The 14,849-nt window shown below is 34.4% G+C and overlaps 1 protein-coding gene across 1 annotated transcript; it reads right to left on the bottom strand.

The window, feature by feature from the left end:
* Positions 1-605: 605 nt before the first annotated feature.
* LOC120632899 lies at positions 606-10,122 on the bottom strand. The gene is made up of 6 exons (XM_039902937.1): positions 10,106-10,122; positions 9,270-9,358; positions 7,796-8,000; positions 6,673-6,873; positions 5,243-5,353; positions 606-717 (listed from the first exon to the last, which is right to left on the bottom strand). The coding sequence occupies exons 1-6, from the start codon at positions 10,120-10,122 to the stop codon at positions 606-608; spliced, it is 735 nt and encodes a 244-aa protein (XP_039758871.1).
* Between the last annotated feature and the right edge of the window lie 4,727 nt (positions 10,123-14,849).

Genomic DNA, 14,849 nt, shown 5'->3' with positions numbered 1-14,849 from the left:
ATTTAAAACAAAAATCTTAATTATTTTTCGTAAATAACTTATTAAAAAACTATTAAAAATCGGAAGATGAAACCTAATACGAGTTTGTCAAACAGAAATTGAACGAATTCTTAGTGCTGTGAAATTAAAAGTGAATCATAGAGTGAACGATAGGAATGAGTTTAGTCGATTGTATAATTTGAAGTCGTTTTGATTAAGATTGTACATCTGTTTTTAATGGCAAATGTCAACAAGTTCACGGCTAATTAATAAAGATTTTCATAACTTATTGTGTAATTTTTAGATTTGTCCTACAATTTACACAATATTTGTGAGTTTGGAGCTAATTATTATGTCCAAAGTAATGGTATAATCTAAAGGTCTAAATAATATAATTCATAATATAACAAGGTAATGTTCAATCATACTTTTTGGCAATCGATTTATGAATTTATTCATTCAATCGGCCGTTCATAACTACTCTGCCAATGTTCCCAACACTTGAAAAATTTGATCACGTGACGCCATATTTGTTTACCTTTAGTGCTTATGCTTATGGTATGAACTTAACTTGCAAACGGGTCATAGTGTAAACGCATTTTTGTACAACTCTTCTAGATATTATGTTAAAGGGTGCCTTTTCCAGTACAAGGATAAAGTTCTTCACAGGAACCTTTGGCCGAATGTGCTGCATCGTACTCTACGTCCACGTCGTCTAGATTATAAGATTTTGGTAATCTGAAAAAAAAAAAAAAAAATTAATTTATACTGGATCGTGTAAAGCAGAAAACTAGATGACGCTAGAGTCGCTATCAGACTGATAAAAAGGCACATATTATATATACTATTAATTACTGCATCGATAGTATGAGAACCGTAGCTTAGGTGGTAAAGCGTTTAGGCAGCGATTGCCAGTTATTCACAGGTTCAAATGCTGCAATTTCCGAAACTTTTATGATATATATTTATAAATATATATTTTATAAATAAATTACTATACTAAGACTATATACGCAACGCCATCTAGCGATATAGCTTGTGTTATGGGTACGGGTAGCTGAAGAATATATTTTCTAATATAATACACCTACTTTATAACTATATCATATATATAAAAATTTACGAAACTGACAGAATTTGAACTTGCGACTCTCTAACAATCGCGGCCTGAAAGCTTTTACCAATTAAGCTACGGCTCTCCTACCGTCGGTACTTCCTCCAATTGTAGGTAAAAACACTAATAAAAAATATAAAGTTATAATACACATAAATACTTATAATATACGGATGAATACCCAGACACTGAAAAATTCTTGTTCATTACGAAAACATTTTCCAGTAGTGTAAATCAAAGCTACTGCCTTGGACTCATAAAGCAGGATCACTGGGGCCCTAACTGGCTTTCAAACTTCACTAATAATAAAATTCAACTTGCTATTAGATTCACAATTTTAATTTAAGACTAACTAAACAGGTTAATGTTTGTATCTAAAGCATCTTAATTGTAGAGTATAGTAAAATTATTCAGTTTGATGAACATGGTAAGGAACGACGATCTACGAAGGATGGCTGGCGCAAATTGGATGCAAATACAGACAAGGCGGCTTGAGTAATACAATAGAGGTCTATCTAGCCCTTGATTAAGCCTTAAAGGTAGTATTATAGCTGTACAGCTGAGGAAATTTCATCTGGTATTAACACCTACCCACGTATCATGACTGCAGTCATATTAGACAATTATGAATTCATGACGACATTTCAACTGTTGCCCGTATTCGGTATCTCTTGCGGATTTATACAATCCACGATATTGTACTATATGCTTCCACCGACGCCCTGTGACTAGTTCAATTCACCACTAAATTATGCTATTATATTGGAAGAAAAATCCTATGATAACAATAAGGATTAAAAATCTCAGGTATGAATGGCACTAACTTCATAGCTTAATATAAATTTACTGTGAGATGGCGATAACAAAAAAAAAAATACCCGGCTAAGTTTGGTGTGGGCTCTTGTTAGACCAGGGCGCGTTTGGAGCCCTTGTAGCTTTAGATTTAAGTTTGCGAACGAAGTTATCATAATCCCCTTACAATTATGTAAACATAACATATGAATGAACGCTTCATAACTGCCTGTGATAGGCCTACATGAATAAAGAAATTTTGAATTTTAATTTGAAACGTTCTTTTTTTTCTCATAGAGATAATAGTTTTTTTTATAGTAATTACGGACCAAGACGGCGTAAAACGGCAATAAAACAAGCAACATTTTGCAGGGCATGCCAGCTACACGTTCCACAATATGCCGCCCTGCGTCTATCGACCTGAGGCGTAGGTACTAAGCCTAATATGCCTGTTATCACCCTTCAGACCGGAACACAGCATTGCAACAATGCTGCTTAGCGGCAGAAATAAACATGATGGTTGTACTTCCCCGGACGAGCTGTCACAAAAAGCTGTACTACTACTAAATTCGTTACCTTTTCAATGGAAACAATGAGATACATTTTTTTGCAAATTAAGTTTATATGACGCTTTGTCAATGCTATGTGCACTTGTCATTGACGTGCATATCAGTCCATGTGTTTGTGTGTGTGCTATGTTTAAAAAACGTGTAATGTGCATGTTGTTAGTGCTCTTAAATAAATAAAATAATAAAATAAATTTTTTTTTTTTTTGATCGCATACACCAATGAAGTTTCCACCACTTAGTTTAAAAATAAACGATAAAGTTTACCACAAAATGCTAAAGGATCAACTGCCAAGCAAAAAAATAAATAAGAGCATAAAATAATAACAGCTTTAAAGAGCGTTTCTATTGCCGCAAAAATGGCAATTTTGTCGTAAAAATTAATGTCCGTCTCACTATATACTTTCTTTTAAATTGTGTGTTAAAATCTACTTATATATATTATGGATATTTTATATTTATATAATACGTATATTTAATTAAATTATATATGTATTTGTATCTTTACATTTTGGTAATTATGTATCAACACTATTGGCACAGTCCCGTTCTCTCGCTGTAAGTCCTATCTACAAAGGTTGCCTGTAAGAGATTGCTTGCAGCATTAAGGCCGCCTTTGCATGTCTACATTGTGTACTGTATACTCCTTACTGTTTCTTTTCCTGTATGCGTGTTTCTTCTTTTTATATGTGTGGTTGAAATTTTATATTACTTGCTTTAAGGGTGGAAGAAAAACAACGTGTGAAAACCCTACATGTCTCATGTCTGAAAGTTCTTCATAGTGTTCTCTAAGCAAAGTCTACCAATCCGCAATAAGCCAGCGTGGTGGACGCCTAAACCCTTCTAATTATGAGAGAAAACTCGTGCCCAGTAGTGAGCCAGTGATGGTTAGAAATTGATACTAAATGAATAGTAATAGTAAGGCAAAACTCAAACCCCAAAAGCCGTGATAGCTCAGTGGGTAGGACTTCGACTTCACTTCGATCACTTCACACGGGTCTCCTCCTACAATGAGGGTTAAGGCCTTAGTTCGCCACGCTGCCCATTGGTGGGCTCCACACGCCTTTAAGAACATTATGTAGATCTCTCAGATATGCAGGTTTCTTTACAATGTTTTCCTTCACCGCTGAAGCAAGTGATATTTTAATTACTTTCAACGCACATAACTTAGAAAAGTTAAAAGTGCGTGCTGGGATTCGAACTCGGTCCCCCAAAACTGAAGTCGAGTCAAGTCGCTATCACCACTTCTCATATTGATATATACTCGTATCGTATTTATAACACTTTTCTTTTTAGCGCAATCAACTTTTGCCACGAGGGCAAACTACCGCCATTGTTTGCTAAATATTTAAACGAACCCGTAAGTTAACTGTTAAGCGAGTTAACCTAAAGCCTGGCGAGTAAATTACTCAGCGCTTAGATATTCATCCCCAGTTCCGACCTGCAGCTGTCGGTTTTGATTATGTTTGCATACGCTCCATGGTAATTTACAACGGCAGGACGTAAACAATGAAGGTGAACAAAATAAATATAAATACTTTTACATTGTTGATTTTGGAATTCAGCATAATGGGCATTGTTGGACTGTCGACTCTACGTACGTAATCAAATCATAAAAAGGATCCGTAGAAAAACCAACTTTTTTGTATTGGATTTTCCAGTAGTAGAGCTCAGGTTAGCCATACAGCCTCGCAGACTTTTTTGTAGGTATAATGGTAACTTTAAACTTTAAAGCTCCAAGTCGGTAAGACATCTTTAAAAATTATTTTTATTTTTCCAACAATATACGGAAAAACATAATAAAATATACACTAAAACCTTCCGCAAGAGTCACTCTGTTTATCAGTGAAACCGTATGAAAATCCGTTAAATATTTCACAGTTTTTCGCGCCTAGACAGATATAAACGCGGCGGGAGACTTAGTTTAATAATAAAGATAAAGATAGAACAAGAAGTTTGTTTTGGACATTTAACATAATTAAAAAAACTTTTTACTTATTAGCGAGTTGATATGAGTTTGCGATTTTAACCACATGTTACTGATAATTATTGACCACTAAGTGCTATCCAAGTACACAAAGCCATTTTTTTTTTACTAGAAGCTGCCACAGAGAATTACTTGACAGAAAAGTCCAATAGGTAACCTACCTATCCAATTATAGCTCTATCAGGGAATTTAAACATCTTGACAGTATCATAAACACCAGGTCAAGAGTTATATTATATAGAGCTTATATTTTTTAACCACATATTACAGATAATACACATTATTGACGACTAAGAGCTATCCAAGTACACAGAGCCAATTTTTCTGACTACAAACTGTCACTGAGAACTACTTGACAGAAAAATCCAATAGGTGACCTACCTAACAAATTATAGCTCTATCAGGAAATTTAAACATCTTGACAGTATCATAGACACAAGGTAAAGAGGTATATAAGATAGAGCTCATTTTTTTTAACGTAAAGTGTCCTTTACTTTAAATTCACACTTATTTATAATACCAATAAATAATAATAATACTAAATATACTACTACAATACACACATCGCAATCTAGTCCCAAAGTAAGCGTAGCTTGTGTTATGGGTACTAAAATAACTAATGAATATTTTTTATTATGAATAATATACATAAATAATTATAATACATAGATAAACACCCAGATACTGAAAAACATTTATGTTCATCACACAAATATTGTCCAGTTGTGAAATCGAACCCACGGCCTTGGACTCAGAAAGCAGGGTCGCTGCCCACTGCGCCAATCGGCCGTCAATGTGACTTACGTGAATACTACTCTCATTATTTCTTGAAGAAAAGCTCCTTGCTGATCATTATTGGAATGTCCCATTTCGCAGAGCATCTTTAGCAGGCACACTCTTCCATCGACACCAAGACTGAAAAAAAAAATTTATTTATTAAGTCAAAATCCACATTTTATTCCTTAAAACAATAATAACATTCTATCATCCCTATCCCTACTTTAATATTATAAATGTCAATGTAAGTTTGTTTGTTACGCTTTCACGCAAAAACTACTAAACCGATCCTCATGAAACTTTGTACACATATTCTTGGAAGTGTTAGAAGTAATATAGGATACTTTTTATCCCGTCATTAAGCTCGGTTCTTTTGGGAGAGGGGATGAGTGTTTGACGATTTTACACCATAACTCCGACAAATTTTAACCAATTTAAATAATTATTTTTGTACTATAGAGGTTATATTATGTGTTTAATTTAGCCCAAACTGTGGTTGGAGATAGAGGACAGAACTCCTCAGTGGATAGCAGCAAACCCCTCATTTAAGGCTTAGCGATACTGAATACTTTAATATTTTTTTAGATCTACAACTAAATTTAATGCCACATCAAAAAACAAAATCAAACGCAGACGAAGTTGCGGGCAACAGCTAGTAATCTATATAATACCAATAATATAGACGATTGCTAGAAACGAAGACTTGGGCGGTGTTCCTTTCCCAGCTTACTATAATTGCTTATAGCAGTATTAGTTTAATAGACGCTTTCAGTTTAGAAATCTTATCCTTATTTTATCCTTTTCTTTTATCTAAAATAGATTCACAAGTGTATAAAGATAAGTTAACCTATACTTGCATTTTCAGAACGGGAAATTAATAAAATATCACTAGAGCGTAATAATTTTTGTTGTTAAGTTAATATTTAATCAAATACTGTTGTGAAAAAGTCAGTACTACTTTGAAAACTGAATCTCTATATTCATTTTTTTTTAGAGATTTGTATATGACAATAGTATAGTCACAGATAATGTTTTTTAGCGCCGAATACTAATACATCATATTATCAAACCATTACCAGCCTGCTGTGGGGCACGAGTCTTCCACAGATGAGAAGGGTTTGGGCCGTATTCCACCACTGGACCATTGCGGATTTGCGGACTTTACCCACCCTTGAGAACACTATGAAGAACTCTCATTCATGTAGGTTACCTTCACCGTTGAAGCAAGTGATATTTTAATAACTTAAACCGCACACAACTTAGAAAAGTTAGAGGTGCGTTCCCGATTCGAACACGGACCCCCGAAAGTGCACTCATAGACCTACTCACTCACGCCGCTCATATCATAGAGATCATAAAGAACAATGTGATTCATTAATTTACATCACAATTTTTGGTGGGCAAATCCCCACACAAAAACGATTGTATAGATTTAAATAAATGTAGAGAAAACTAACCCTTGAAGAAGACCTTCGATGTGTTGATACAAGGTCGCTCGACCGCGTCTATGGAAACCAACGTTCTCCATATAGTCGCCTTTCAAAAACTTGCGCGTGTGCTTTGAGGCGTGCATGTTTCTTCTATCTATTTTGTATTCCTGAGCTACATCGGATCCGTCCACGCTACGCTTCGCGAACGCTGGATTTACTATAAACTTCCTGGAATACATCGACGATTTTTATCTTTAAATCCTGCAGTAGCAAATTCAAGCGTACCTATCTACTGTAAAGATTTATTTTGTATGCTGCTTTGCTTGTGTGGATTTGTATCAGATCAGACAAGACGCTTACAGATTTTATTATTACTTTTGTGTAAACTAAACGTGTGTTTCTTCAATTTGCAAACAAATAATAATAATAAATATACCACAATACACACATTTTCTCCAGCCCCATAGTAAGCCGAACTTGTGTTATGGGTACTAAGGTAACTGAATATTTTTATAAATAATATACGTAAATACTTATATTATACAGATAGAAACCTAGACACTGAAAAACATTCATGTTGTATTTGTATCTCTGTAAATTTTCTCTGTGGTGTACAATAAAAGTGTATTCATTCATTCATTCATTCATGTTCATCCCAAAAACATTTTGGGATGAACATGAATGTTTTTCAGTTGTGGGAATCGAACCCACAGCCATAGACTAAGAAAGCAGGGTCGCTACCCACTGCCTCTATTAGCTGTCAAATACAAAAATGTTGCAGTACCACATGGAAAACAAGTAGGTACTGCATTTATCTTCTTACAGGCAGTAGGTATAGGACAAAACTTCAAGTAAATAAAATAACTTTTATATCTATTTTAAACTCATAATTTTATGAAGCTAACTGCCTCGTGATCTAGTCATTATCATATCTAACTTTCTTAACGAAGTCTTTGGTTCCCGGGCCGAGCTAAAAAATTGCAAGGTTTGAAATACAGACTGAAATATTAATGAAATTATTTAGCCTTTGTTACTTCTGAATATAATCATAATCGTGTCAGTACTTTTAGAATAAATCGATTACAAATAAACAAACAAATTTCTCTACTTCATAATATTAGTTTAGATATAAATGTAAAGAATATTTTACCTTTTATACGGTTCTTGGTGTATAATTTTCCCATTATAATCCGTGAAATAAATCGTCTTCGTGTCCATCCTTCTGTGAAGAGGGTCCGCTTTGTGGTTAAAGGGGGAGTATGGGTCTTGCGGGAGCTCAAACGCCAGGGCGGCTGTGGTGCCCCACAGGAATATATCACCTATAGTTATTAAGGCTGGATAGGTGGTGCAAAAAACTGAAAGATAAACAAGGTTTTAGTAGCGTTATGTTGAATGACCCATAGTCTTCCTCGATAAATGGACGATCCTACACATAAGAAATTTAAAATCGGTTCTGTAAATTCAGAGCCGACAACCGATGAAACCGATCTAACTTTACCACTTTATAATTTGACGGCCGAGTGGCGCAGTGAGCAGCGACCCTGCTTTCTAAGTCCAAGGTGGTGGGTTTGATTCCCACAGCTGGAAAATGTTTGTGTGATGAACATGGACGTTTTTCAGTGTGTGGGTGTTTATCAGTATATTATAATGTATATAAAAATGTGTATAATATTCATAAAAAAAATATTCATCAGCTAACTTAGTATCCATAACACCAGCTACGCTTACTTTAAGGCAAGATGGCTATGTGTTTATTGTGTTGTAGTAAATTATTTATTCATTATTTAATATTCTTGGTCTGGAGTAAGTAACGATTAGAGCTTTTAAGACTTTTTTTATTACACTACAAGTTAACTCTTGCCTGAAATCTTATCTTGTGATCAGTCTAAGATAACTAACCTTTTTGGGTTATGGTAGTTTCATTAAACCCATAGCAATAATCAATTTCTAGACCGCATCGTAGCGGAACAATAAATTGTTTAGCTGTGGAGATCGAACCTAGGAACTCTCCACTTAAAAGGCCACAGCACTGATCACTGCGCCAGAGAGGTCGTCAAAGCTGTATAAAACGTTTCGGCAGAATCGTGTAAAACAATAGATCGCATTCATCAATCCAGGGTGGATGCAAACTGTTGAAACACTCTACGGCGTGATGATGACCTCTCTGGCACATCGGTGGGCGCTGTGGTAAGTATGAAGTCCCAGGTTCTATTGAGAATCTATAAATTGTGAAAATTAAGCTTAATTTGCTATTCTCCGCGAAAAGAAGGAAAATCTGTGTGGTGTAATTTTTAATTTATTCAATTTTTATACTCAACACCAAACAGGTCTTCGGCAACGTACCTTCTACGTTTCGCTCCTAAACCAGAGCATCCTCAGAAGATGTTGAGTTAACAATGAATAATTGTTAAGAATTTATAATTACAGAACTTACTCGGATCGAGTCTGGCTTGCGGTCTGGGTTGGGAACATTGTGGAGAAACCTCAGGCATGGTTTCCTAACAATGTTTTCCTTAACAGTTAAAGCTAGTGATATTTAAATTGCAATAAATTAAAAAAAAATGTAATTTAACATCTCACCGTTATTAATATTAAATAATTTTAACAAAAATCGAAATACCTACCTAATTGAAACGAACTTCCTTCCGGGAAAATAATAAATCTCTTCCTGCGAGATAGAACTGTAGATTCCTCGGTACAGATATCTTTAATGCTTGATATAATAACAAGTATGCACCAGAATTTAGAATTATTTAATACAAAACAACTCATAATTATATAAACATTAGAATATAATAGAATTATTAAAATCGATAAATCAAAGTTTTCTTATAATGCGACTCAAAAAAAGTTTGAAGGTCTTTCTTTTCGGAGATTTGGGACAGTACTAAGTGGGTATATTAGCTTATCCCCAAACGTGGATAGAGTATGAAATGTTAATCACGACCGTCAAATAGCCGAACCGTTACAAAATGTATACAGGATGATTTTATTTTTTAATAAAGAAATACATTTAAACATCTATTATTAATTTAGTACAAACTTATATATTATTCAATAATAAACTAGGTACCAAGCTCTGTGATTTCTCTCAAAAATATAATATTGGATGAATGCAGGCTTTACTTTGCGGAATTCCATGATATACAATGGAAATTAATCTTAATTTTCTATACACCGCGAAGGCAGGAGAATCTGTTCGTTTCGTTCCGACACCACAGCAACCTCGGATGCTGCTTACAAGCACAAATTAGCATGGCGATGTCACAAATAGCTCAACTTCTTCTGCACTCTCTATGGCTACTAGGTAGGTACGTATTTAATTTTCCTTTTAATTGTTTTGAAATCGGTTTTCAAATGAAATGTTACGCCTTAACTGCGATCTCATCTAGTGATAACAGCTTACTAATGTGGTAAGAGTGAACACTATATTTGAATCCATTTCTTTAAAGCGCCATACCTATCCTTCGTAGTCATATTTACAAGAGATTAACCGCTGTTTGTAATATTAATCGCATTACAAAACGACAATATTTTTCCAGTTTATGGGCTAGAAACCTTTGATTAATTACGCAATGCGGAAAAATTACTTCACCTATCTTCAAGTATCAAAAGTTGCTGGACTCCGCAAATTCAGTTTAATATTTCATGAAATGATGAAATATGATTGAAAGATGAAATCTTATGCCACACGCCAACGCTTCACTAGACTTCTTCATCATGGACATTTTAACCGGAATGTAGGTTCGCAAAGATGTGACCCACCACAGCTAGTGTTTTAGCGAGTAGTTTATGAAACAAAATATATAAACAGAAAAAAAAAATAAAGGTCAAAAATTTACATCAGCCCGTATATTCAACTTGACCTGATATATTTAAAATTAAGGTTAAGCATAGAAAAACTCGTTAATTTCAAATTAAATAGGCCCACTTGTTCCACTCAGCATTTTCAGTAACTCTATTTTTCAAGCATTGAAAGTCGCGAGCCAATCTTCGCTTGACGTTAGTATCTCGTTATTAAAATAATAACTGATTCTGATAAATTACCTCCAGGGTAAGTTAATTTGAATGAATAAATATTTCCTTATGATAATCATTATTGAGATTGTATATTATTATAAATTGTTATCTCTTTGTATTTGAAAGTAATTATCCACCCTTGATATTAAAAGACGTGATGACTACGTTTTATTATTGTTTAACATGACCAAAATAATAAATAAACTACGAAAATAAAGACATCGCCATCTAGCCCCAATGTAAGCGTAGCTTGTGTTATGGATACTAAGAAAAATGATAATTATTTTTATGAAAGACTAGCTGTACCCTGCCACGCTTCGCTGTGGCACAATCCTTGATGCGTATTAACATTATATATCTTGCTAAAATTTCAGCTCGATCGGTTCAGAATTATTTGAGTTTTTAAAACGTACACAAACCAACATAACATTGTTATATATATAGTTATACATAAATATTATATTAACAAACATAAACACCAGGACACTAAAAACATGCATGTTCGTCAACATTTTCCAGTTGTGGGAATCGAACCCCACAGCCTTGGACTGGCCACTGCGCCAATCAGCCGTCAAACTACTGACTGTTATATTATTTCTGCAAAAGATCAGATAACAAAGTGTTTATACCTCTCATCCATAAATATTATTCATTGCAAGTATTTTATAGCTTTTTTACAGTGTCGACCCCTCGGAGTCTTAACTCTTGTAATAGACTTTAGTAATTGGGTGGTAAAATTTAATAGCGTCAGGGCAAGATGCTCAATCAGGCCATTAGCTAATTTTACCAGGAATGTCAGACTCAGGTCAACGCAGTTAATTTGCTAAATTATAGTATACCATTACGGATAGATCTCTTGACGATATTGCCAGATGTTATGTATTTTTTAATTAATTTGTAATTTATCCTTAGCTTAGTATTCCATGAGAAGTACCTATACTTTATATTAGAGTACCTCTATTTATAAATTGCTTTATCGACCAACTATTGTCGGCCGACTGGCGCAGTGGGCAGCGACCCTGCTTTCTGAGTTCATGGCTGTGGGTTCGCTCCCATGAAACTGGAACATGTTTGTGTGATGAACTTGTACGTTTTTCAGGGTGTTTATTGGTTTATTATTAGTATTCATGTATATTATTCATCAGTCATCTTAGTACCTTATCTTACCCAAGCTACGCTTACTAAAAGGCTAGATGGCGATGTGTGTATTGTCGTAGTTGATATATATATATGTATATATATTATATTTATTCATTAACTGTCCCTTTTCACCACATGCATATTGCACTATAAATATACTCTAAACAAAAAAACTTATGATTTTTCTTCTTCTATACCAATGCAGGTAGAAATGTAAGGATTATAAGTACCTTGTGCGATGTGTGTATTGTCGTAGTTGATATATATATATATGTATATATATTATATTTATTCATTAACTGTCCCTTTTCACCACATGCATATTGCACTATAAATATACTCTAAACAAAAAAACTTATGATTTTTCTTCTTCTATACCAATGCAGGTAGAAATGTAAGGATTATAAGTACCTTAAGTACCTTGAAGGAATTACTGTGTATTCGCGTTAATTGAAATAATGGAAATCCGATTAATATCTTCAACCTTTCCACCAACCAAAGCCCCGATTCTCTACATAATTTTCGTATCATATCATACTAATACGTACCATTTCGGATCTTAGAATTAAGAGCATACAGAATTCTTGTACACGACTAATATTGAAGCATTAAAAACCACTCCAATTTAGTAGTTTTTCTTGAACAGCTAGGCGGTTAGTCACTTTAATTTTAAAGTTTACAGTAATTATTTGACCTCTAATATTCTAAACTTTTACCATAAAATTAGGAAAATGGAAAAAGTTTGTTGACTGGCAACATTCCAATGGTGTGAAGTGAGACGTGCTCTGGAAGTCTTCTGTGTTTTTGGACACAATGCATTGCACACAATCAGTGGCGTGCACAAGGTTTTTGACCAGGGTATGCATAAAGAAGGAAGATGCAATAAAATGGAAAAATCTTTCGCATTTAACAGATATACAAAAATTTAAGGGTAGGCAGAGTTTTTGTACATGTATGAAGTGCAAGCCACTGCATGCAATTATGGCTGAATGAGGGCTCTGTATGTTCTAAATTCTGTACCTAAGATGATATCGGGCTCTAAAGTCACTTAAACAATTTGACTCAAACATACTAACATGCAAGTGAAGTTAAACAAAAGCTTACAAATATTTTGACGAGCAAATTATATCCACTGATGCCGAATTTCAGGTTATTCTGTTAACAAAAAACTGACTCAAAAGTTACTTACAAGATTAAATCTGAACTTAAGATAAGTTAATGAAAGCTTATAAAAGGGCAAAGATGATCACAATATCTCAAGTGATACAGGAGTCAATAAGATTTCAATAACGGGAACGGGGTCAAAAGTTTCTAGCGATATTCGACAAAAACATACTAAAACTCAAGTTAGTGATGAGCTAATAAAAACATTTTTTATTAGTTTTTCTACATATACTTGGAGGAATTATCAATTGCTATAAGCCTGATGTAAAAGGCATATATTAATTTCGGCATCGACGGTAGGAGAGCCGTAGCTTAATTGGTAAAGCGCTCAGGCCGCGATTGCCAGAGAGTCGCAGGTTGAAATCCTGTCAGTTCCGAATTTTTTTATAAACATTTATATTTATAAAATAGCTGATAAGAAGTCATGATAAACTAAATAAAAAAGTGGTACAAAATTTCGACAAATCTGACCAGAAACCTGGCTCAAAAACAACTTGCCAAATTTAAACTAATCATACTAACTCTCTTGTGAAGTTAAACAAAACCTACTAAAATGTCACGATGAATGCAATGAATAATGTTTCAAGTTATGCCAAATTTCAGGCAAGACTGATATCTTGAACAAAGAAAACTTTCAAGAAACGTAAACCTTATGTTAAGTGAAATAAAGGTTATAATGTCATGATGAACAGAATATCTCAAGTGATTCTATTTACCTATGCCTGCCTTATAATTTTTGTGCTCTTTGAGTTCAGTGAAGCGAACACAACACTAAGGCAAAAGCGATATTTAAGTTTCAGGAATATATCGCGTTTTTTCGTAAGTACCATCCTTTTTTAATACGAGCTTAAGGTTTCTGGATTTTAACCATGGCAAATAAACCAAATCTCAGAGAGTTTATTATTTATAGTGGTAAACAAGGCATTTTTCGCCATGGCGTAACCTTTAACTTTTTAAGACCTATATTGCGCCTTTTTAATTAATGAAAATAAATATACATGCAAGGAGAAAATGGTGAGTAAACCTACACCCTGATCCATAACTTTCTAAAAGGCGTGTGACCGAACTCGTCTCGGGAATTATTATCTCCATGCTTGCAACTTTGTTGTATTCCGGTCTGAAGGACGCGGTCGCTGGTTAAATTACAAGCATATGTCTGACAGGTTTGCGGCACTTTTCAGAAGCAAAGCATGCATACCATATCTTGCTTGCTTTAAGTTTTGCTCTTACTATCAGGTAGGTTAACTTGTTGGTCCGTCAATTATTACATAAAAAAAAACCTTCTCATTCTAGAATTGAACCTAACATGTAATCGATCCCGGCATTCTCGAAACGAAAGACCAAACATGAATTCGCTGATGGGTCATAGACATAACGGTTCATAACCACAAAATGGTCATAAATACAAGTCAAATAATAAAGTGTGCCGTAGACCCCAAACTTGAGTAAATATCGTTTGAACTGTATTTTCGAATATTTCTTGCTACTAGTTGCCAGCGCGGTTTTGCTTTGACATCATTTATTGTATTACTAACTTTGGAATCAGAAGAGTTAAGTCCCTCATTTCTGAGTTTGTTTATGTTGCTGAAGCTCTTAAACATTTTCAAAAAAAAAAAAAACATTTATTTCAGGTAGGCCTAATATAAGCACTTTAGATACGTCAAGTCTGTCGGTGTGTCTGACTCTACCACAGGTTTGGCAGGCAGATTCTACCGAGAAGATGCCGGCAAGAAACTCAGCAGTTGCTCTTTTCCAATATCAACAATTTACATTTACATTTTAAAATTCGTATTTCTATCTTGTGAGAGATGAAAGCGGAGCCGGCTGCTTCCAAAGAACCTTGTCATTAAGAAATGTACCAATTGTGAAGTAACCTCGTT

This window comes from Pararge aegeria, chromosome 20 (genome assembly GCF_905163445.1).
Source record: "Pararge aegeria chromosome 20, ilParAegt1.1, whole genome shotgun sequence".
In the NCBI taxonomy this organism is placed as follows: domain Eukaryota; kingdom Metazoa; phylum Arthropoda; class Insecta; order Lepidoptera; family Nymphalidae; genus Pararge; species Pararge aegeria.
This window is presented reverse-complemented; position numbering and strand designations above follow the sequence as displayed.